General features: G+C 41.3%; 1 protein-coding gene across 1 annotated transcript in view; it reads right to left on the reverse strand.

The window, feature by feature from the left end:
• The window catches only part of LOC124595288 (F-box only protein 9), an 85,752-nt gene extending 59,882 nt beyond the window's left edge, over window positions 1–25,870 (reverse strand). Inside the window, exons 1-3 of the mRNA XM_047133975.1 lie at window positions 25,711–25,870; window positions 25,364–25,531; window positions 2,510–2,713 (exon numbers count right to left, since the gene is read on the reverse strand). Coding sequence (XP_046989931.1) covers window positions 2,510–2,713; window positions 25,364–25,531; window positions 25,711–25,713 — 375 coding nt within the window. The 5' untranslated portion in view covers window positions 25,714–25,870. The remainder of the gene's footprint in view (window positions 1–2,509; window positions 2,714–25,363; window positions 25,532–25,710) is intronic.
• Window positions 25,871–26,496: the final 626 nt, after the last annotated feature.

A 26,496-nucleotide genomic window follows, 5' to 3' on the forward strand; every position in this document is an offset into this window, starting at 1 on the left:
GTGTCTGTTCCGCTATCATATAATCATACAATAAAGGATCCTTCTTTCTATGTATTCGCAATACATTACATTTGTCTATGTTAAGGGTCAGTTGCCACTCCCTGCACCAAGTGCCTATCCGCTGCAGATCTTCCTCCATTTTGCTACAATTTTCTAATGCTGCAACTTCTCTGTATACTACAGCATCATCCGCGAAAAGCCGCATGGGACTTCCGACAATATGTACTAGGTCATTTATATATATTGTGAAAACCAATGGTCCCATAACACTCCCCTGTGGCACGTCAGAGGTTACTTTAACGTCTGTAGACGTCTCTCCATTGATAACAACATGCTGTGTTCTGTTTGCTAAAAACTCTTCAATCCAGCCACACAGCTGGTCTGATATTCCGTAGGCTCTTACTTTGTTTATCAGGCGACAGTGCGGAACTGTATCGAACACCTTCCGGAAGTCAAGAAAAATAGCATCTACCTGGGAGCCTGTATCTAATATTTTCTGGGTCTCATGAACAAATAAATTGAGTTGGGTCTCACACGATCGCTGTTTCCGGAATCCATGTTGATTCCTACATAGTAGATTCTGGGTTTCCAAAAACGACATGATACTCGAGCAAAAAACATGTTCTAAAATTCTACAACAGATCGACGTCAGAGATATAGGTCTATAGTTTTGTGCATCTGCTCGACGACCCTTCTTGAAGACTGGGACTACCTGTGCTCTTTTCCAATCATTTGGAACCTTCCGTTCCTCTAGAGACTTGCGGTACACGGCTGTTAGAAGGGGGGCAAGTTCTTTCGCGTACTCTGTGTAGAATCGAATTGGTATCGCGTCAGGTCCAGTGGACTTTCCTCTGTTAAGTGATTCCAGTTGCTTTTCTATTCCTTGGACACTTATTTCGATGTCAGCCATTTTTTCGTTTGTGCGAGGATTTAGAGAAGGAACTGCAGTGCGGTCTTCCTCTGTGAAACAGCTTTGGAAAAAGGTGTTTAGTATTTCAGCTTTACGCGTGTCATCCTCTGTTTCAATGCCATCATCATCCCGGAGTGTCTGGATATGCTGTTTCGAGCCACTTACTGATTTAACGTAAGACCAGAACTTCCTAGGATTTTCTGTCAAGTCGGTACATAGAATTTTACTTTCAAATTCACTGAACGCTTCACGCATAGCCCTCCTTACGCTAACTTTGACATCGTTTAGCTTCTGTTTCTCTGAGAGGTTTTGGCTGCGTTTAAACTTAGAGTGAAGCTCTCTTTGCTTTCGCAGTAGTTTCCTAACTTTGTTGTACCACGGTGGGTTTTTCCCATCCCTCACAGTTTTACTCGGCACGTACCTGTCTAAAACGCATTTTACGATTGCCTTGAACTTTTTCCATAAACACTCAACATTGTCAGTGTCGGAACAGAAATTTTCGTTTTGATCTGTTAGGTAGTCTGAAATCTGCCTTCTATTACTCTTGCTAAACAGATAAACCTTCCTCCCTTTTTTTATATTCCTGTATTTTATATTTCTGTATTTAGATTCAATCAACAGTCACTGTTTCTAAAATATCCGTAATGCATAAGCTTAATCTTTTAACAAAGATGCAGGCAGCCTTCTAGAATTGAAGTCACAGATTTAAATCTCATTAGTAGCAACATTTTTCCTGTACTTTTCTTTGACTTGTACATTTGTTATCAAATAGAAATTTTTATTAGCAAATGTTGAATCATAATTTTAATAAAGATAACATCCTTTTAATTGTTTATCACATGAAAATGAGAATACTTGAATAAAACGAAAATGTTTGTACAAAAATGTGAATCATCAAATAGAAAACAAAATAATTTGTTTTATTCCTGGAGACTACAATGTTATTAATACATGTAACTGTTTTATTTGACAATCAGACATTCTGCATTTTACACCATACTGAAATTTATTAGAATGCTCATATTTTCACATGACTATTAACTAAAAATTAAAATTTTATTTTTTGTTTAAAAAACTATGATTCAATATTTCTTAATTAATATTTCAATTCAATAATAAATTTAGAATTCAAATGATATTTTTAAAAAGTTGCTACTAGGGAGAAACGAACCAGCAACTTTGTGATCAAGCATCTAAAATGGTATGCACTCAATTACAGGTGTGTCTGTTTAAATGCTTTCAATGTCTCATTATTATATACTAAACAGCATTAAGAAATCTTCAGTCATTCTTTTTTAATATTTTTGGGCGGTGTCTCATACTGCTTTGGGAAATTTATGTGTGAGGGCTGACCTTCAAATCCTACAAGCACAGTAAATCGAAGGGGGGCAGTCTGTAAGGCCCCTTCTCATCAAGTCTGTACAAGGCAATGCAGTTACCGTTTTTTATTTCTTCCCCACTTTACTTTCTTAGTTTGCTTAAGCTGACTGCAGACACAGGTTTATTGGGCAGGAATTCAGTTAATAAAATAGCCAGCCACAGGTGAAGGGTGTGTAAGGGAGGGGAGAGAGTGAGAGGTACTAAACAGGGTGAACACACCTTATTCTCAACACTCCCAGGATCATCTATCTCAGACTCCAGTGCTGGTGTTTGCTGTTGTAACGAAGATGGTGTCTGCTGTATGTCAGGCACTCTTAACTGTGGCTGTTGCTGCTGCCTGATTTGTCCCACGACTCTCTGAGGAGACTTTTCAATTTCTCGCTGCCACTGCTCACGGAAGCTTGCCAACAGCTCTTCCATTCTCTGTAAAGAATAAGGCAACTTTAGAAAATAGCACTGTAAATAATACAGTATTAGATATTATTCTACATACACAAGAGAACTTTAATAGAAGAAGAATGGAAAATAAAATTGAAAGCGGATTAAAAGAAGACCAATGTGGTTTTAGAAGCACGGGCACTAGAGGAACAATTTTAGCACTGTGGGTAAGAGCAGACCTTTAAGGAAACTGATGAAAAACATACTGCATTCTCAGATTTGAAAAAGGCTCAATAATATGGAGTGGAATAACATGTTTTCCATTCTTAAGCAAGGTGATATTAACAACAACTGAATTAGTCAGCAGTGACAGAATGGAACAAGAGAGCAAATATCACATAAGGTGAAAGGCAGGATTGCTCAATGTCACCACTGCTATTTTATTTGTGCACTGAAGAGAATTGGAGGGAAGTAAACAATCATCTCAATGTGAGAGTTGCTTGTTATATGCTGAAAATCAGCACAATATTGTTCACTGATGACAGCAGTGGTCTTCAACAGCAATAATGAGCAAATGGCATTGGTGGCAGAATGATAGCAGTGCTTGTCGAAAGTACACAGGAACTTAGTCTGGTGCTTAATGAAATGGAACATTTGCTGGCAGAGGCCTAATGCACATAATTAAAAAGAAAATGAAAGCAATGACACAGTAAATGGACATGCTGCACATCTTAAATGTTCAAAATAGAGATGCCTGGAGATCTGGACTAATTTTGCTGTCTAAGGAGTATAATAAACAAAGACAGATGAAGCAAGAATGAGGTAAGTTAGTAGCAATTATTGCAATGGTAAAAGGATTTTATACAAAGAGAAACATCTGCTAGCATCCGCCGAATTAGAAGAAGATTTTAATTAAAAACAGAATCAGAAAAAGATTATTTAAAAACTATGTTTTTACTATCTGTGTATTGCAATTGATGGGAAAATTGCAAAATAGGACACTAACTACCTCTAGAAACATCTGCTTACAAAAGGGTAGCACTGATGCTCCAGCAACCAGAGAGTTACACTAATATGATTCACTTCTCACCCCTTCCAAGCTTGTACCTTTTTCACTCTGTTCCCACCTGAAGAAAACAAATAATGACTTATCTTCAACATCACTTTCCCAAATATTGAGTGCTTCAGCAATTTTCTGCTAGTCATTTAGTAACCAAGATACAGATATCTACTTTGTTTTTTTGAATGACAGTGTGCTGTGCTATTCTTTATTGTCACAATATCAGATCTTGATGAAACAAATTCAGTAACATAGCTCTTCTGCAGAACTAACAAGAAATCATGAGGTACAAATACATTTTTGTCTTGCTGTTACGGCCTGTTGATGGTGTGCTACACTGAATTTTATGGTACTCTCCAAGGAAACTTGACCTGCTTAGCCAACAGCCAGGTGATGTTTATGAAACCTGTATTGTCAACACAAAAGATATGTCATCTAATATGCATTTGAAGTCTTGACTGCAACATAATGGAACAACAACTGGCTAATTAACTGTTTCAGTTGATTAGCAACCATCTGTAGATCTAAAGATGCTTACTAAACGACTGAAACATCTTATCATCTTGTTGTACAATACTGTTTGTGGAAATTGCAACAACACGAAGGAAACGCACAAACTCAAATAATGTAATACTCCTGGTTACGTACATGACACGTGACAAATGATTACCTTTTCAAATCGGTACATGTCCTTTGAGCCCTACTGTTCAGTACATCATTTGGCCATCATGCACTGCAATTAGAGCTGTTATACGCCATGGCATTGAATCAATAAGGTTTTGAATATGTTCCTGAGAGATTTCCCTCCATGTAATTAGTATCCAAGCCCACAAATCTGTGACACCAGTTACTGGAGGACCATGACGCACCAGGTGCCGACCAACCATACCCTAGACTTGTTCGATGGGCGACATGTTTGGCGAACATGTAGGCCAGGGAAGCAATGGTACCCATCGCTCTTCGAAGAAGGCCTGTACATTCCTCGCAATATGTGGCCAGGCATTCTTCTGTTGAAATATGGCCTGTCGAGATGCCTGAAGCAGGGGGAGTACTTCAGGCTCCACAACCTCCGTTAGGTACCGGTTGCTGCTCAATGTGCCCGCAATATGTACGAGGTGAAATCGGTTGTTGTAACCAAAGGTGCCCCAAACCATCTCACCTGATGTTTGTCCACTATGCCGCTCCACAATGCAGCCCTCCAGGTTGCGCTAACCACGGTAACGCTGGACACATATGTGGCCATCACTGTAGGACATGTTGAAAAGGGACTCATCCGAAAAGATTACATGTTGCCACTCAGCACTCCAGTGATGGTGTGCACGTGCCTGTTGCAGTCAGAGGAGCTAGTGGTTTCTGGTCAATGGAAGCCGACGTAATGGCATGCGCGCAACCGGTCCAGCTTGCAGCAGACAGTGATGAACAGTCAATGCAGGCAAGTTCACACCTGTTGCAGTGCTCCAGCGACGTGCCAACACTGTAGATGACGCTGTACAGTCCGTAATGGCCATGCAGACAAGATGACGGTCATTCCGTGCTGTGGTCATTTTTCGTGGTCCAGTTCCCGCTAGTCGCTGCATACAATCTTCCTCTATACACTGCTTCCATACACGCATCACTGTCGTAGCAGCATGCCCTGTGTGAGCCAAAATGTCATGATATGACAACCCCGTTTCCCGAAGACTGATCATTCTGCCCCGTTCAAACTCGCTCACATGACGGTATGTCTCCCTTTGACGTCCACAAGAAACATTGGCACTTACCGTATTGTTTCCACCTTCTGTGACAGCTCTTCACTGACTGCACTAGGCGCAACACCAACCCTGTTGGACCCACACGAGAGGGCTCTGCTTGGCCTACATGTACCCCACCTGGCTGCAAAACTTATCACTTATTGCTTGCACACCCGTCGCCACTTCCACCAAGTGTGGCGCTATTCAGGTAATTCCTTTTTGGTGTTGCACTTTTCACAAATGGCATTATTGTAATAAAGCCATTTGATATATGATATGATTTGATTTCAATACGACGACAAAACAACAGTGTTCCAAGCCCCCTATCCCCCACACCAAAACTAAGTTTATTGTGCAGTATCTCTCCCTGTCATTCTAGAAAAGCCAACCAGTGCCCTTAAAGGGTAGTAGGAGCCCCTTTACTAGATGCCTGTTAGTCACAATTTATTAATTAATGACCCAAATAATTTGTACCTTTTGGCCACGACTTTTCACATTGTAAGAACAAATGTGGTGCAGTTTCATCCCCCCTAGATCAATTCCATTAAAGCTTTTATTATATACATTACCGTATTTTATGGACTGTAATACGCACTTTTTTCTTCGAAAAACTGCCTCGAAAATTCAAGTGTGTCTTATACTCGAAATTAATATAAAGATGTCCAGAGTTTGATTTAAATTCCTGCAATGGGCCATTAAAAATGGCCGTATATTCAATGCCGTGGGTAACCTCTCTCTATCTGGCAACATTTGATTCAACTGGTTTCAGGAGTGCACCTATGCAACGAACATGAGTTACAGGGATTCACAAGCTTGCTAACACTGTCTCCCTTCTAACCTGCCATCACAAACCCAGAACACTGTCCAGCCTCTGATGCATCACTGCAGTCTATAATGCCAATGAACTTGAATTGAAAGTGATTTGTGTTATCGGTAACAGCAAAATATTTTTGTCTGTAGTTAGTTTCATAATGGAAAAAATAGAAGTTTTTCATATGATGTGACTAATACCTTATGCAGGAGAACATAGAAACAGAGCAGGTGAGTGAATTTTGGCCCTCCACCAACAGAAAAAGCATTCACAATTGACGGGATAGGAGAGGAGAACTGAAAAAATGAGGAAGATTAAATGTGCAAATACAGGACTGAATGCAGAATGGCCAAAACTGGACGACAATGTACAGAAATGGATCTAAGGAAACCACCAAAATGGCATTGGAATTAACACAAAAATGATTCAAATATAAGCTCGTAAGCTAGCACTACAGTGGAACTTAACAGATTTTAAGGGTGGAATTGGTTGGTGGTACAGGTTTATGAAGTATCATTGACACAGCATGTGAACCAAAACCAAAATATCTCAGAAAATATCACAAGAATAAGAAGAGAAAATACTATCTTTTCATCACTTATCACTTTATTATTCAACATTGAATGAAAGCCAGTGTGGAACTAAGCCAAATAGTGAATATGGACGAAACTCCTCTAACATTTGATCTTCCAAGTAAAAAAACTGTTGCCATGGAAGGCGCTAAAATTGTAACTATAAAAACAAGTAGACATAAAAAATGCACTACACTGTTGTCCTTTCATGTTATGCTGATGGTACTAAACTTAATCCAGTGGTCATTTTCAAGTGCAAAACAATACCAAAACCTTCTGAAATACCACCATGTGGTTGTGTTCACATATACGACAAGGGTTAGATGGACAAGGCTGTAATGAAATTATGAATTAACAGAGTGGGAGAGAAGGAAAGGTGCTTTGCTGAAGAAGAGTTCTGTTCTTGTACTACATCAGTTTAGTAGTCATTTGAAAAATTCTGTGAAGAAGAAATTGATACAGGAAAATACAGAGATTGCTGTTATTCTGGGAGGACTTACTTCACAAATTGCAACCTCTTGATGTCGTGATAAATAAACCATTTAAAATGTATATGAGTGAGGAATGGAAGAAATGGATGATGGATGAAATTCAATAATCAAACAAGTGTGTCTGTGGATAAAACTGTTGTGATCTAGAGTGAGAGAAGACATTATTATTGAATCATCCAAGAAGTGTGACATAAGTAATGCTCTCTATGGCAGTGAAGACCATCTTCTACGTGAAGAGGACAACAATGATGATGAAGAAGAGGAGGAGGAGGAGGAGGAGAAGAAGAAGAAGAAAGTTAAGATGATTTTCGGCGATTTTAAAGGTCAGTTTGGTTTTGTACACTAACATTATTTTTTTAGTATGCCTTTACAGTCTAATAATAAAAATTGTAAAAATGTCGTCTTTTAAAAAAAAATTCCTTAAAAATTAAGGTGCATCTTTAAATCCGTAGTGACTTATAGTTCATAAAATATGGTATAAGATTGCTGTCCCCCTCTCAACTGACAGTCTCAAAAGCAATTATTAGCTGGATGATTAGGAGTGACCCAACAAGGTGGCAGAAACTAAGGGAGAAACAACACCTACAGAACACTCCAGTTGATGGGAAAGGAAAAGGGGCAAACAAAGAGACAAAAGGAACTTTGGTGTGGCAGGAAGAGTAAAGAATAAGAGGGGAGAGGAAGGAGGAAGGGAGTGAGGGACAAGAGCAGGGGGCACCTCAGAGGCGCTAGGCTCAACAGGGCACTAGCACCACATCCGACCCATCCCATTCCCCACACTATACCATGATCATGACACAAGAGGGACACCAGAAAGAACACAAGAAAAGGGGAAACAAATTGCCACAATAGACCAGACCAAACTTTGGGAAAAGGGGGTGGGGGGTGGGGGGGGGGGTGGTGGGGGGGGGGGGGACATGGCTGGTGTGCACACAAGGCCGAAGACCTCCCAAACCAACACCAATGCTAACTGGGGTTAGGGTAAGGGAAGTGGCAACCAGAGGAGAGGGAGTGGGAACTTGCAGGGGAGAGGAAGAGGAGAAGAGGGCATACACAAGGCGAAGACTGCCATTTTCTTGAGGACCCTCAGTGTAGGATAAAGTATCAAAGGACTTATTCACTCCTGTATCTTTTTACACATTTGGCAAACTGGCAATTACCATATGCAGGCAGCCAAACACAGGAATTCCCCCAATGGAGTGGGCATTCACTTTCATCCCATAGTGTGTGTGCTGTACAGCAGGAAGCCGTGCCCAAACTGCAAACACCAAAAACACCTCATGGGTGACAGGACGTACGGCTTCACATCACACTGATAAACTGTAACCTTGACCTTCTCTGAGGGCATCTCCTCAAATGCTACAATAAAGATGCCAGTACCATCACCTCATCGGTCCAGATTGGACACACTGGAGAATGAACCCAAACCATACTCAAAAACTGATGAGGAGTAATGGATACCAGGATGCCACTAAGATGGTAACAAGCATGGAGGGCCACAGATTTGGTGGAAGAAGTGGAATTCAAACCCAAAAAAAAAAAAAAAACCAGGGGAACAAAACTGCATGGGACAGCAGGAATAGGAGGATAGCCAGGCTGATGAACGCAAGGACACAGAGAGTGGGAAGGAGGCAGCACATGAGAAGTAGAGAGTACAGGGAAGGGAATGCAGCCTGGGATGGAAGAAAGGCTTGCAACAGCTTGGAGCCCTATGTGCGCCACACACATATTCAGGAAAGAGCTGTGAGCCCCCTGGTGGTTGTGGGGTGAGGTCTTGCAAATAACAGATATGTCATCAGTTGTATATAGCCCTTCAGATGTGTTAACAGAAGTGCAGTAGAACCACTGCCTACACAGATCAGGTTTGTTATGAGGAATGCTTCTTTCTCATGTTCTTTTCAGTCAAATTCATGACATTTTCAAAATAACACACAAAACTTCACGACAAATGAGTAAAAAATCAGGACACAGCAGAATTAGCTTCAACATAGGCTTAATAAAAATTTATTTTCACACATCATATCACTGATGAGGTTAGACTTGCTGGTATTAAGCTGTAAATTTTAGTGGTGCATATTTGCTCTGGACACTTGTTTTCATTAATTAAGAAGCACGTACTAGAGAGGCTAACAGATGTGGTTTTTATCACTGACAGAGCTTTTACTGTTTCTAACTTGAATCTGGTTTCTTTGTCTACCCACAGAGATTTAATTATAGAAAACACCCTTTCGATATATGCATTAGAATCTCAAATAGCTAGTGAAAACCAAACAAAGCTTCTAATATGTATCAGACCAGGGCTTCCCAATCTTTTCAGCTGGCAGACCCCTTCTTCAGTCGAAAATCCATGGCGGACCCCTAGTCAGTCAAGAGCTAAGTAAATTTAAATTTCACAGTGAAATCCATGGGAACTGAAAGCTTCTTAATGCAAGTGCCATGTTCCCAATGCCCCCCCCCCCCCCCCCCACCCTGAAGTATCAATAGTCTTGGTTTAGAGATGAATGAAAACAACTTGAAATCAATGATCCAATTAGAATTCCCACTGTATCCAGACACATACTAGTGGATTTACTCTCTTTGTTCAACACACTATAGCCTGATTAAAATTATTTGGTAATTGACATTTCACATGTTGAAGCTGCCTTCCTCCAAGAGCTATCAACGTCACATCCAAACTGTTCACTGTTGACAAGCTGCCGCTTGTTGTCCATCCACTTTCACTGTTTGGCTACTGTTGTGTAAGGAGCATGCATATTTCGTAACAGTCGTGTGTGTGTGTGTGTGTGTGTGTGTGTGTGTGGTTTTTCGTGAAATCCAAAGAAAAATGTTCAAATGTTTATAAAGTCTATGGGACTTAACTGCTGAGGTCATCAGTCCCTAGTCTTTCTTACACACACACACACACACACACACACACACACACACACACAAGGGAGGACTCGAACCTCTGGTGGGAGTGGCCGCGCAATCCACAACAACATGGCGCCTTAGAGTGCGCGGCTGTGAAGAAAAGAGGCAGACCCATGATTCGGGATACAAACACATCACGAAAGAAAAGAGGCCAAGGAATTGCCTTTGAAGGACTATTGTGACATTTGTTGAGCAATGCGTGGGAATACATTCACCCAGTTTACATGCATTTCCAAAACCGAATTTTGTAAGCCGCTGTTCCAGTTCTGCTTTTGGTTGGTCAGGTAAACACTTCAAAATCGATTCTGGAAATCTGCTTTTATAAAGTCGTTTTCCAGTTCCACAATCGATTTTCATGCCCATGCAAACAGCTTGGAAAGTCTAGTTATTTTTAAGTCTTTGCATATCTACTGAACAGCAGCTGTCAGTCAATAGCCGGCACCTAGCAGGCGGCATTGCAACAGTGTACTGTCAGGTGGTAGCTGGCAACTGGCAGGCAGCGTGGCAACAGTTTAGCCACAGCTGACAACTTCAACTACTACTTGGACACTATATAGCGGCAGTCAGCCCAGACTGTAAACAAATTAGGAAAACAAACAAACAGACACACTCATTTCTATATACGAAGACAAAGCATTTCACAGAACGTAAGACTTCTTTTCTCAATGGAAATGATTCTGGCAGAGGAGGTTTACCTTTTACAAGGTGGCACGTGAAAAGTCCTCATTTGTTTACACTCTCAGCCAGTTGCCACAATATAATGTGAGAGTAATAGCAAGTAATTGTAATTGAAGTATAGGCATATAGGCAGGCCATATTTTTTAACTGAGAGGATGGAATATATTATAAAGAAAAGAAATTAGCTTTAGAGATAATTTTAATTTTCGTAAGAAAAATGTCAATGGCAATAGAATTCAATTAATAATTATTTTGTAAATGATAGAAGACAGAAACAAAATTCCTACAGAGTTATAGTTCAGGTACGTTCACTGAGCATCTACAAAGAAAAATGCTTTCTTCTTTACTATAGATGACTCTGTAAGAATAATAATGGAATCCTAATATGATGGTTGAGGGTGTTTCTGCTGACACAATTTTGAAAAGTTGGGTTCAATTCTTGACAACTGGAGACGGATGTCTGGTTCTGTATCTAGAGAGCTTCGGTATTTAGTTTTGCGGGCAGCATAGATCGAGAATGCAGATTCACACATGTATGTTGTGGCAAACGGAAGAAGTACATGTTTTGCCTTTTCAACAAGGGGGTAGTATTTCTTGTTATCCAAATGAATCCAAAAGTGAGAGTAACCGTCAATGTCAAAACTTGATTTCAAGGTAGGGTCTGTGGCAATTTCTATCAAGAACTCATATTCATTTGATGATAGAATGTTCGGCTTTCTGGATACAGTGAATGGGTTGACCACCCATTCATATTTCTGCAGCTTTTCATCTTCAGCTGTTGGGAAATAATGCTCCAACAATGACATCAAGCTTCGGAGATGTTCCAGGATTTGATGAAACAAATTCTTCCCAAGCGCCAATGTTTTGTTTTTCAAAAACTCCTTGAGAAGAGGAAAACACTCGACCTCCCCCTCCTTGACACTCTCTGCCCAAAGATTGATTTTCCTCTTGAATGTTCGAACTTTGTCAATAGCAGTGACCTTTCTTTCACTTTGCCCTTGGAGCGAAATATTCATTTCGTTCATTTTGGAGAAAATATCTGACAAATATGCAAGTATACACTGCCAATTTTCGTCATTAATAAGGTCTGCTAATTTGGTGTTATGCTCCAAAAGCAAAGCTAACACTTCTAATCTTAATCCATACAACCAAGAGAGTGCATTCCCACGTGAGAGCCACCTCACTTCTGTGTGGAGAAGCAGGGAACGATGAAGGCTTCCCATATTTTCACACAGTATTGTGAAAAGTCTTGACTTCAACGGCCTTGATTTTATGTAGTTAATGATTTGAATGGATTCATCTAAAACTTTCTTGAACGAAACAGGCATTTGTTTTGTAGCTAAAGCATATCTGTGGAGAGTACTGATGCAATTCTTGGCGTTTTCTTTTATTTTCGTTATTGCTCCGACTGTAGGACCCGTCATAGCTTTTGCACCATCTGTGCACATATCTATGCAATTAGACCAGAAACTTCGTTGGTCCTTAAAACAATCATCCAATAGATGGAATATTTCAGCACCTGTTGTGTTGGCAGGTAGTGGTCTGCACAATAAGAGGTCCTCCTCAAAACATCCAGAATATTCATAACGGACAAAAGTCAATAGAATTGCTAATCCTGCAACATCAGTGGATTCATCTATCTGCAGAGAAAATGAAATGTGTTGGATGCGAGAAACAAGAGTGTCTTTCACATCATTTGACATGTCAACAATGCGTCTCTTGACAGTATTGTTTGATAACGGCACCAAAGATACAAGCTTTACTGCCTTGCGCCGGCGGTGTGGCTGTGCGGTTCTAGGCGCTTCAGTCTGGAACCGCGCGACCGCTACGGTCGCAGGTTCGAATCCTGCCTCGGGCATGGATGTGTGTGATGTCCTTAAGTTAGTTAGGTTTAATTAGTTCTAAGCTCTAGGTGACTGATGACCTCAGAAGTTAAGTCGCATAGTGCTCAGAGCCATTAGAGCCATTTACTGCCTTTTCGCCTAGCATGCAAGAAACAATATCATTAACACAGGGCTTTATGAGAATTTCAGCAATGGTATGAGCTTTGCCTGTTTTTGCCACTTGATAACTAACCAAGAATAAAGCTTTTAATGAATTTTAATTAATTGTTTTTGCATGCTGAGAAGCAGCTAGTTCAGCACTCTTCCTTTTGAAAAAATCGATGTCTTTAGCCTGGAAATCCGGGTGAGTACCTTCAAATGACGGTGCAATTTAACTGGAACCATTGCACTGTTCGGAAGGACTCTCGCACAAATTACACACTGAGCTTTACCCTCCTTTGTCTTCATAAAGCCCATTTCTAAATAGCTTTCATTGTACTTACGGTTCTTGGTTATTCCACTTCCACAAAAATTTCCTGTCATCATTCACTAACACTACTAAGATTAAGTTCATGACACTATATATTGCCAAACTATACAATTCCTGAACACTAATCCAGCTTTTGGTTTGATTTAGGGCTATCCACTCCATTGGCTGAAGAGGTTCCAGAAATTGTTCACACCATTCACAAATATATCAAATGCAGCTCTTTACTTCCCGGCTCACAAAACTGCTGGTTTATGTATATGTCAAAAATCTTTCAGATTTTCCAGCTCCTTATTTGTAAGGCAACACATTTATTTTGCCTGAAACTTCAATTGCAGTTAAATTTTCTTTTCCAGTGCACTAAATACTGTTGGAGATACACTTAACTAGATTCAAAGAACTGAACAGTGATGAATTACAGCAGAGTTTCAAAAAAGTTCTTCACTGTGATAACACGCTTCACAAGGAATGGAAGCATTAATGACTTTTTCCAACAGTTGGTAGAAGAGATAAGCACCTAGCTGTACTATGATCTTGAAGTTCCTACTATACTCCTTCAGCGAACTCACAGAATGATTTTAGTTTTTCAATATGAACAGCAAAAATATGGAGCTGTATAGTAATGGGTAAGCCATTTGTAGCAGTCTGAATAGCTTTTTGTATAATATGAGCAGGGCAGTCAACACCTAAAAATCCAACTTACATGAAAACAGTTTTTCCTCTTCTTTTCTTTTCTTCATAACCAGTGTGTATGTTGCCAGATGAAATTGCTATAACCTTTTTCTTAAGCTCCAACCTTTCCAATACCTCTATGACATATGAAGTCAAATGCTCTGTGCTTTCAACACCAAAGTTCACCAACTTCAACACTATATGATCTATAACACTATCCGGATCGAAAAATCTAAAATAAACTATTAACAGTGAAATAAACTGTGCAATCATGTTTGTGATAATTGATTTGGTTTTTGTCTGCAAGTATGACAACTTCCTGTTGAACAGTGATTTAATTATGACAGCTGTGCAGTCTATGGACTTGAAATGCTGGTTTCGCACCACTGTGTGACAGGCAAGTGTGACTCATTGTGCCGAAAGTTGCTTATCAATATCTGAAACTATCTTTATCGATAATTAATTACCAATTTTTGATCCTTAAATTGACGGACTTCATGTGAGTTACATCACAAACTCTACACTCAATATTCTCACCATGTCCATTAAAAACAAGAATTCTACCAGTGTCCTACTATTTAGTTTGCAGTTGCATTTTCTCATGATGAACACAGGAAATATTTTAAAGATTATCAAAGCCACTGCCATAAGCGCTGCAAATGTTAAAGCTACTGTACAACAGCACAACACACTGAAGTTAGACCATGTGCAATTGCTTACAAGAACTCTGTACCATTGAGTTTCTCAAAGAATCATTATATTATATTGAACTTAACAATCAACACAGTTTAGTTTTTTCTTCTGGATGAAGCACAATGCCTAAATTCCGTTTTGAGATGCCGAGACATTTTGCCAAAAACTGGTACAAAAGGGAACCATAGGAATGCTGAATTCATTTACAGTGTGTTACCCATAAAACATCAACAAAGTCGAATCATTAGTAATGCAGATATCATTTCAGAAAGGCTACAGTAAGATGTAAAATGAAGAATTCATTGATGTGGTCTTATTTTTGGGCAAATGTCACCAAAAGGCATCAACTGCACTCAAACAGTAGGCAGAACAGTGTCAAGTATACACTATCTGATTCATCTAACCCTCATTAATACCATAAAATCATTTCCTGAGACTGGACGCTTTGCACTAAAAACTGTCAACAGCTCATGATCTAGCAGTTAGTGTTGCTGATTCTTGATCATAGGGTCCAGTGTTCGATTTCCAGCCGAGTCAGGGATTTTCTCCACTCAGGACTGGGTGCATGTAGTGTCATCATCATCATTTCATTACCACTGACATGTAAGTTGCCAAAGTGGCATCCAACAAAAAGACTTACACCAGCTGGCCAAACTCTCCAGAAGGGGATGCCAGTCAAACATGGCATACACACTTTTCATTTTTCACACCACAAAATATAGGGTAGTGAATTTCAACAGTGTTTGGAATGCTGCCATTTGGTTCTCCAGCAAGACAATAATTTTGTGGAAAAAGTATTGTTTCTGGGTTGCCATAAGTTTCCCTACGTGAAATTCTCTGATACTTCCCTGATTTCCAGTCAAGTTTTAGTATTTTTCACTAATGAATTTTGAGATCTCATGGATAAGTAAAGACATAAGTTGACAAAAAATGTAAGGACTTATGTATTTCTCCCCCCTGTGAGCAAAAATCTTAAGTACTAACATCAATATCCTTTGTAATTAACTGTTTTTAGATGGGGAAAGCAAGCCACACGGTATATGTGTTTCATTAAGACCAATGTTGTTATTTTATTTCAATAAAACAAAACACATTCGGTGGCAAAAACATGCATTTCACTGGAGTCACAAGAAAGATTTAAAATACCTCCAATGATTTCAGAAATAATCTCAGAAAAATGTAGGTGCCTGGAAACAAGTGTATGAGGCACACAACAGTTGTGAAAACCAACACTATTGGTGAGCACTAAGAAAATGTTGATTCTACTATGTTCGTTATTGTTGGTTATTACCCACTGTATTATGACTATGATTTTTCTTTTGAGAAATGTATGAGTACACTGCATACAAACTGCCAGAGACTGCCACAAATTTCTTTTCCTTACCGTCCATACTTTCATATATATAAACTACTTTTGAGGTGCCAAAATGTACTTGAATAAATAAAATGTCGCATTGTACAACGTACTTGCTAGCCTCTGGCCTGCCGAGGAGCACAGCAGTCCTAAGTCCATGGATAAACCACAAAAACCCACCACATTATGCCATCACACACAAACAGACTTGGACTGGGGTAGATTAGTGAGACTGGATCCGACAGGCACGCCCTGCACATTCGTGAGAAACAGTGGGCTTCAGATCAGCAGGCCCGATCCATTAGAGATACACACGCAAATGGCCTGCGGTTTTGGCCCGTTGTGGAAGTCCACTCATGTGGACTGCTACTATTCACGTGTCACAGACACCATGTTGATGAAATGAGATTGCAGTGATCAAACCATGCAACACATAATTTGCACAAATACTCTGAGAATCAGTACTAATGAGGATAGGTATCTGTAATGACTTCAAGTAGAACAAATATATTTCAAGGAAGATGCAATACATGAAAGTCATAGATCAAGTAAACAGAGTAAGACATGTGTACACTTTAACAGTCAAATCATAACCGAGTCCAAGTCTAGCGGCCGCTGGCTGGCTGGCCGCTTAGGTGGTGCTGCTGCTGCTGCTGCTGCATGGCTGGCAGACAGAGCCGCATGTAGAGGATGCGCGTAACTGCGTGGCGGCACTTTGAAAGATCGGTGAGTCACAACACTTTTCCCCCCTTTGAATTTTTTGCACAGGTCTTGATGGAGGTGGCCTGTAGATTGCTAACGTCCATAGGTGTTGTTTGACTGGCCGTAAAGTCTCGAGGAGGAGGCTTCCCGTACGAACGGAAGTGTCCCCGATGATAACGGGTTGAGATGACAGGAGACGTCAGGGTCGAATCTGCTGGGGCCCCGTGCACCAATCTGCCCGTTGCAGCAAGTCCGTTTGCTATAACAGGTGACACGGGCGATGTGTCCGCATCCATAGGAGGAGGATGCGAGTAGAGTTGCTCCGACAGATGATGGTCATCTGGTTCCTGCATGGGCACGTCTCCTGGTGGCGTCAGTTCTTATGCTGGCACCAATATGATGGTGAGAGGACTGCGTTGTGAGTAATGAGACATTCCAGTATCCCGAGTGTCAGGTCGAGCCAAAGGTGGTGTAGAGGCATCCGGAACAGGCGTTTCTGGCTCACGAGGCCGAAGCTGGTCTGAATGACGCACTGCAACATCCGTGGTCATCTGAAGTAGCGTGCGGGGCTGTCGGCCACGTAAGAGCTCAGCCGGGCTGTGGTCGCCCATGGGGCTGAAGCAAGAAATTGGAGTAGTGCATCATCAGCAGAAGAAGTCAGGAGTATCCTCATCTGAGCCTTAAATGTGCAGACCAGTCATTCAGCCTCACCGTTTGACTGTGGATGGAACAGAGGGGCCGTGACATGCATGACGCCGTGACGGGCACAAAAATCCGCAAAATTGGAAGAAGCAAATTGCGGACCATTATCAGTAACAAGAGTAGAGGGAAGCCCTTCCACAGAAAAAATGCGAGCTAAAGCATTGGTGGTTGCCACGGTGGTAGGCGACGTGCAACGGACAATGAAAGGAAAGTTAGAGTAGGCGTCAATAACGAGAAGCCAATAAGTACCTAAGAAAGGTCCCGTAAAGTCAGCATGAATACGCTCCCAGGGCTTCTCAGGCGAAGGCCACGGCGACAACGATGACTTCGGGGCGGCGGCCTGTGATGTACAAGGGCTGCAGGCAGCGACCATGTGTGTGATTTCAAAGTTGATGCCGGGCCAGTACACATGACAGCGCACCAGAGATTTTGTGCGAGACACACCCCAGTGCCCTTGGTGAAGGAGGTGCAAGACCGAAGCACGCAAAGACACAGGTACCACAACACGCGGCGAAGCATTTACGGTGGGGAGGATAACAACATCCGTAGCCGGGAGGCGGTAACGCAAAGCGCAGTAGTTCCGCAACGGATCAGAAATCTTAGCGGACGGACGATCTGGCCAACCCTTCTGAATACAGCATAAAACGCAGGAGAGGGGAGGGTCAGAACCCATAGCAGCCGCCAGCCGGTCCCCGGTGATGAGGAACCCATCCACAACCCGCTGCTCGGCAACATCCAGGTGGAAACACAAAAGTTCGTCCCTATCGAATGCCAGATCAGGAACCATGGGAAGGCGAGACAGTGCATCAGCATTCGCATGTTGAGCCGTCGGCCAGAAATGAAGCTCATAATTGAAACGAGACAAGTAAAGAGCCCAACGCTGGAGGCGGTGTGCAGCCTTGTCGGGAAGTGACGTTGATGGATGAAACAAGGAAACAAGTGGTTTGTGATCCGTAACAAGATGAAATTTGGATCCATAGAGAAAAACACCAAACTTACAAAGAGCATAAATAATGGCGAAAGCTTCTTTTCCAATTTGAGAATACTCTTGTTGGGCATCCGTGAGCGTTTTGGAGGCATAAGCAATGGTGTGTTCAGAACCGTCAGAAAAACGGTGCGCAAGGACTGCACCGACCCCGTATTGAGGGGCGTCTGTGGCAAGAACAACATATTGGCCAAGTCAATAAATAGCCAGGCACAGGGCCTGTTTCAGCATAGCCTTCAATTTCTGGAAAGCCGCATCGCATGACGCGGACCAGTGAAAGAGCACATTTTTATGCAACAGGCGGTGCAACGGCTGAGCCACCGAAGCAGCAGATGGTAAAAACTTGTGATAGTATGCTATTTTCCCCAAGAAGGCCTGCAGTTCCTTAACAGATGTAGGGCGAGGAAGGGCATTGATAGCAGCGACAGTTTGCCGAAGCGGACAAATACCATCCCGAGAGAGTTGAAACCCCCAAGTACGTGATAGATGCCTGAAAAAATTTTGATTTCCGAAGATTACACTTAAGACCGGCAGTCTGTAAGACATGAAAAAGTGTGCGGAGATTTTGAAGATGTTCATCAGTGGTGGAGCCAGTGACAGCAATGTCATTGTGGTAATTTATACACCCAGGGACAGTGAGCAATAATTGTTCCAAGAATCGCTGAAAGAGAGCAGGGGCGCTGGCAACAACGAATGGCAGTCGTTGGTATTGATAGTGGCCGAAAGACGCGTTAAGGACCAGAAACTGCCGGGAAGCAGCGTCGAGAGGAAGACGATGATAAGCTTCTGACAGTTCATGTTTAGAAAAATACTGGCCTCCAGCAAGTATAGTGAACAATTCTTCAGGTTGAGGCAAAGGGTAAGTGTCGATAAGGCATTGAGCATTTACAGTGGCTTTGAAATCACCGCAGAGACGAATATCACCATTTGGCTTAGCAATGACAACGACAGGAGCGGACCACTCACTGGTAGTGACAGGAAGTAAGATCCCTGAAGCAGTGAGACGATCCATCTCCCGTTTGGCCTGATCACGAAGGGCCACAGGAATGGGCCGAACCCAAAAAACCTTAGGCCGAGCAGTGGGTTTAAGCATGTTATGAGCTTCAAAGTCATTTGCACAGCCTAACCCAGGAGAAAAAAGGGATGAAAATGTCGTCAACAAGGAATCCAATTGAGCATAAGGAATAGCATCAGAGATGATACTGACAGAGTCGTCTATGGAGAACCCAAAAACGCGAAAGGCATTGAAACCAAAAATATTCTCCGCATTACTATGGTCGACCACAAATATGGGAACAGCGCAAACGACAGATTTGTAAGATACCTCAGCATCAAATTGTCCCATGAGAGAAATCTTGTAAGTCCGTAATTGCCTAGTGACAGGTGACAGGATTGGAGAACCCAACTGAAGATAGTCTGAGAATTAATTATAGTGGCAGCAGAACCAGTATCCACCTGCATGCAAACATCTCGACCAAGTATTTGGACAGTGAGGAATAACTTCCCTGAAAGGGAAGAAGTAAAATTTAAAGACAAAACAGAATCAGAATCAGCGTCATGTTCATGAACATCATGTATGCGGTCAGATTTGCAAACGGATGACACATGCCCCTTTTTTTTCCATTTGTGGCACACGGCCCAACATTGTGGACAATCTTCTCATGAATGTTTCGTAAAACACAGCAGACATGAAGGAAGTTGCCATGGATTTTGCTGCAGTTTCTTAGAGGTTTCTTTACGGTTAGGCCGAGGCTGCGCTTGGGAGCGTACTGCGGCCACGTCGGCCGGGGGGTGCACGCCACACGCTTCGTCAACATCGCACAGAGGTTGTATTTACCTGACGTCGCCCCATGCCTCTATTTGCGCTCCAGCGGCGCGAGAAATTTCAAAAGACTGAGCAATGGATAGGACTTCATCTAGAGTCGGATTTGCCAACTGAAGGGCACGTTGCCTAACTCGTTTGTCAGGCGCCTATCGGATAATAGCACCCCGCACCATGGAATCGGTGTAGGATTCTTTGTGAACTTCAGTAACAAACTGACACTTTCTACTCAGGCCGTGAAGTTCAGCAGCCCAAGCGCGATAGAATTGATTCGGTTGTTTTTGACAACGATAAAAGGCAACACGAGAGGCTACCACATGCGCTTGCTTTTGAAAATAGACGGACAGAAGTAACCACAGACAAAGACGCAGGATCTTTAAAGGAACCAATAGCGGCAACAACCGATGCATTTGGGGTGAAATCCATGAAAGGAACAGAGACTTACATGTTTGTTCGTTCGCGACATGAAATGCAATGAAGTGCTGTCGAAGACGTTTTTTGTAATCACACCAGCCTTCCGCCGTCTCGTCGTAAGGAGGAAAAGTAGGTAGAGACAACAACATGAGACGCCCCACATTTGATGCCGTGACGAAATCACAAATCGCATTTGTGAGAAGCGTTTGCTGTTCTACGAGACCTTGCAATAGTCGCTCTAAAGTAGCCATGGCAACATGTGGGTCAACGATGGAGAAGAAAAATCCCATCCTCGTCACCAATTGTAATCACTTCAAGTTGAACAAATATATTTCAAGGAAGACGCAATACATGAAAGTCACAGATCAAGTAAACAGAGTAAGACGTGTGTACACTTTAACAGTCAAATCATAACTGAGTCCAAGTCTAGCGGCTGCTGGCTGGCTGGCCGCTTAGGTGGCGCTGCTGCTGCGTGGCTGGCAGACAGCACCGCATGTAGAGGACACATGTAACTGCGCGGCAGCACTTTGAAAGATTGGTGAGTCATAATAGTATCAGCTCACAGTAAAGATGATCGCTGAGCCACAGGCAGGTGTGTAGAAAAGACAAACACACTCTCACAAGTAAATTTGTGGCTACAGCCTTTGTCAGAAAACACACAATCACTCAGACACAACTTGTGCATACGACCGCTATCTCTGGCCACTGCATCAACAGTCTCTTGATATTCATCCAAACAACACGCATCCCTCCCTCTCATTGGCAGCTGCTAGGTTATCGGCAAGAAGTGGCAGCACTGACTGCAAGCTGAGGGGAGTGGTAGGAAGGGGAGAAGCAGTAAGAACGAGGGAGTAGGGAAGCGGCACCCAGCCAGCAAGGATGCAAGACATCTCAGTAAACAAACCATTTCATCTACTGAGATAATAATGAGACTTTCCCAGTGTTTTTTTTTTTTTTAATTTCCCTGATATTTCCCTGACATGCTTGAAATTCCCTGATGTCCAGAACTTGTGGCAACCCTGTGTTTACTAATGACATCACATTGTAAATAAAGGGAGAGGAAATTTCAGAAATGTGCACTACTTATCAACAGTAAAGTGCAGTGTACCATAATCAGATAGCACGTGATCTGCCCTTATTTATTGATGATATGTTACATGGGCAAAAGTACACATATCTTCTGATAAACACTTTACTCTTCTTACCAGAAAATGTGCCCTTGAAAACTTGCTCAATGATGTGGCTCAACAAGATGAATGTCCTGCCTGCAGTTCTTTGTTAATAAGAGATACATTAAACTGCCTATTCCCAAACTGGTGGGTAGGAAGAGTAGTCCTATTCAGAGGTGTCCAGCATGATCATCTGACTGATGCCCTCAGACTTTTTACTTTGGGGTCATGTAAAGCAACAAGAGGGTCCAATGACTGTAGAGGACGTGAGATAATGAATGACTGCTGCTTGTAACATGATTACTCTAGATGTGTTGACAGCACTGAGCTCAACAGTGATGCAGTGTGTACATGAGTAGTGTCATGCAAATGGCTCTCACTTTGAACATACTCTTTAAAAAATTCTAAATGTGGTGGCACATATGATAATGTCTTCACTGTTTTTCATACATAGTATTTAGTTTCATTTATCTTACGCACTTTTTAATATATGGTTTTTTACCAGGGTCCAAATGATATAGTATATGTAAAACAAAAAGAAGAAATAGTGGGAAGAACATTGGGGTCAGGCTACAACCTTGTCTCACTCGCTTTTCAACTAGCGCCTCCCTTTCATGCCTTTTGACTCAATTAACTGCCATCTAGTTTCTGTACAAGTTGTAAATAGCCTTTCGCTCCTTGGTTTTACCCCTGCTAACTTCAGAATTTCAAAGAGAGTATTCCAGTCAACACTGTCAAAAGCTCTCTCAATGTCCAAAAATGCTATAAATGTAGGTTTGCCTTTCCGTAACATATTTTCCAAGGTAAGTCATAGGATCAGTATTGCCTCACATTTTTCTACGTTTCTCTTGAATGCAACTGATCTTCCCCGAGGTCTACTTCTACTAGGTTTTCCATTCCTCGTGTTAGTATTGTGCAACCATGACTCAGTAAACTGATAGTCTGGTAATTTTCACAATTGTCAGCAACTGCTTTCTTTGGAATTGGAATTACCACATCCTCCTTGAAGACTGAGGACGTATCATCTGTCTCACACATCTTGCACACCAGATGGAAGAGTTTTGTCTTGGCTGGCACTCCCAAGGCTATAGGTAGTTCTGACAGAATATTTTCTACTCCCAGGGCCTTGTTTCAACTTAAGATCTTTCAGAGTTTTGTCATATTCTTCTCACAGTATCATATCTCCTTCTTATCTCCATCTACATCCACTTCCCTTCCTATAATGTTGCTTTCAAGCTCATCTCCCTTGTATAGACCCTCTATATACTTCACCCACATTTCAGCTTTCCCTTCTTTGCTTAGATCTGATTTACCAACTGAGCTCTTAATATTCATACACCTACTTTTATTTTCCCCAAAGGCCTCTCTAATATTCCTGTAGATGGCATCTATCTTTCCCCTAGTGAAACATGCTTCTATATTCTTAGATTTGCCCTTTAGCCATTCCTGCTGAGTAATTTTGCACTTCTGTCAATTTCATTTTTAAATATTTGTATTCCCTTTTGCCTGCTTCATTTGCTGCATTTTTAAATTTTCTCCTCTGCTGCCTTCAGTATTTCATCTCTTAAAGTGACCCCTTCACTTCCTACTGTATTCCTATACCCCGTTCTAGTCAGCCATTCTATAATGCTCCCTCTGAAGCTCTCAACAACCTCTGGTCCTGTCTCCTTAATTTCCTATCTTTTTCCAATTTCTTCAGTTTAATCTACAATCTATGATCAATAAATTGGGGTCAGAGACCACACCTGCTGCTGGAAATGTGTTACAATTTAAAATATGGCTCCAAAATCTGTCTTACCATTATACAATCAATTTGAAACCTTACAATGCCTACAAGTCTCTCTCATGTATACAACTGTCTTTCATGAGTCTTAAACCAAGTGTTAGTTATGATTAAATTATGCTCTGTGCAAAATTCTATCAGGTGACTCCCTCTTTTATTCCTTTCCCTTAGTCCATATTCACCTACTATTTTTTTCTTCTCTTCCTTTTCTTATTACTGAATTCCAGTTCCCCACCATAATTAAATTTTCATCTCCTTTAATTACCTGAATAATTTCTTTTATCTCATCATACATTTCTTCAATCTCTTCATCATACGCATAGCTAGTTGGCATAACCTACACCTCCATTTTGTATTTATAGCCCCGTGTTCACCTGACCAGAATACCTGTTTCTCCTACCACTGAAATTCACTAATTCCCATTACATCTAACTTCAACCTACCCCCTTTTTTAAATTTTCTAACCTACTGCCCGATTAAGGGATCTAACATTTCACACACCAATCCGTAGAATGCCAGTTTTGTTTCTCCCAATTATGACACCCACCTGAGTAGTCCCCACCAGGAGATCCAATTGGGGGACTATTTTATGTCTGGAATATTTTACCCACGAGGATTCCATCATCATTTAACCATGAAGTAGAGCAACATGTTCTTGGGAAACGTTATGGTTGCAGTTTCCCCTTGCTTTTAAATGTTCACATTACCAGCACAGCAAAGCCGTTTTGGCTGAAGTTACAAGGCCACATCAGTCAATCATCCAGACTGCTACCCTTGCAACTACTAAAAACACTGCTTCCTCTCTTCAGGAACCATACCTCTGTCTGGCCTCTCAACAGATAACCCTCCATTGTGGTTGTACCTACAAAATGGCTATCTTTATTGTCGAGGTCCGCAAACCATCCCACCAATGGTAAGGTCCATGCTTCACATGCGGCATAGTACATAAGCTAAGTAAAGTTTATTGCCTTATTTCTGATCACAACAAAGCATTTTCTATTAAACATATTTCTTTGTTCTGGAATAGTCCATTATCCATTAAAAATAAACTAAGCTTTTGGCACTAGGAAGTGGGGGGGGGGGGGGGGGGGGGGAGGGCATTTCAGCACACACTATACACTGACATGTGGATAAATATGTCAAAGTGGTTAACAGCTAGTTTTTAATAGGACAGCTAACACACCAACAATCAATCAAATTGCTCGTTTGTACTTTCTGTTCCATTCACAAGTGCCGTGTCACTCAGCACCGCAGGAAGCAATTATCACTGTCAGATGCTGGGAGCCAATAATGTAACTAATCCACATTAATTTTTAAGTGTGATTTGTTTCTGTATATGGCAACCTCATGTTATTAAGCAGACTTTAACAAGTTAACAACAAGTGAGGAAGAATTATAAGATTCTTACAATCATACAAGGGAAACTCAATACTTCATGTTACAAAGAAGGGTTTCAATGTATTGAGCATATAACTGTACAGCTGCTGTTACCACAGCCACGTTGTGAGTAAAGGTGACACACACACACACACACACACACACACACACACACACACACACACACACACTCTCTCTCTCTCTCTCTCTCTCTCTCTCTCTCTCCAGGTTAATGAAACATGAAATGTAGCAACAATTTACGTGCTGCATATTTGTGTGCCACATTATTATGTATTTGTAATAAGTTTCCACATATTGACAAATGCGCTATGAGAGTTGTACTAGATTCTCACTAACCTGGTGGAACGATCATCTATTACACTAAATCACTCCATATCGTCTTCATAATCATAAATACTGTAAATTAAGAACAGATCATATTTGACATGAAAATAAGTACCTCATCATTGTTGTTCGTGAGGCTAGAAGAAGAAGAAGGTTCTTCCTGCTCCTCACTCTCCTCGCTGGCACCACCCTGTCCTGCTCCTGATGGGTTACTCCCCCCTGCAGAAGCTGTCGATCCTGTAGTACTTCCTGAAGATGATCTCTCATTGCGGTGAGCGTCTGACTGAAAGAAATAATTTCTGTCAATCGCATACATATGTCACTTACGGAACACATCGGGCGACACTTCGTTTAAAAAATATTGTACTGTTTACTAACAATATTCACTGCGTAATTACAGGTGATTACATGTTTAGCTTCTTCACAGCAATTATTTCAAACGAATACTCGCTTGTATCTCACCATTCTGCTTGGTTTTTGTACAGACGTCAATTCAGGGAACAGATTCTCGGTCAGAAAATCTTATAACAGATTCAAAATATTTTCTTGCCATAAACACAGCAGCCATGCTTGCTAGCAAAGCACAACTTCAGCAGACGCTTCACGAAGACGATACAATCAAAGAATTAAAGGAAAATATGTGGAATGCGCAGCCATGATCGTGCTACGACGTGTACTACTATTTATTTTTTCCCTCTAATGTGCGAACTACGTAATTAACAATAAATTCGTACATTAAAATTCGTCTATATTTAAAATATCAGAAAATGATAAGATTGTAGATAAACCAGTCCCTTTTATTGAAGAGTGATCATCCATAGTCGTAGACATTGGCACATAATTTTACAAAACACTTCAGCAAATAACAACGAAGGACTGTATTAACTGCATACATAATAAATAATTTTTTTCGGTTTATATGTCCATCTAACTCTTTTAGAATATCTGAACGTCCTGCGCAACTACAAATTCATTTCCGGAATTGATTTTGGAGTGGTGGTTGTTGGGAAGTTTAAGGGGGACTAAACAGCTAAGGTCATCAGTCCCGATTTTGGAGTCTTTATATGACCAACCAGAAGTGGTATTGGGGAATCGGTTTACGAAATCCTGTTTTGGGAGATCCGTATAAAAATATCCTTTTTAACGTGAAATCCGAAACACGTATCGTTTCTGAAAAATCGTCACACCATTTCACATATGAATAAGGGTTAAAATGACATATGTCCGCAGTACGAACGGAATTCGATC

Source organism: Schistocerca americana, chromosome 1, assembly GCF_021461395.2.
Source record: "Schistocerca americana isolate TAMUIC-IGC-003095 chromosome 1, iqSchAmer2.1, whole genome shotgun sequence".
In the NCBI taxonomy this organism is placed as follows: Eukaryota; Metazoa; Arthropoda; class Insecta; order Orthoptera; family Acrididae; genus Schistocerca; species Schistocerca americana.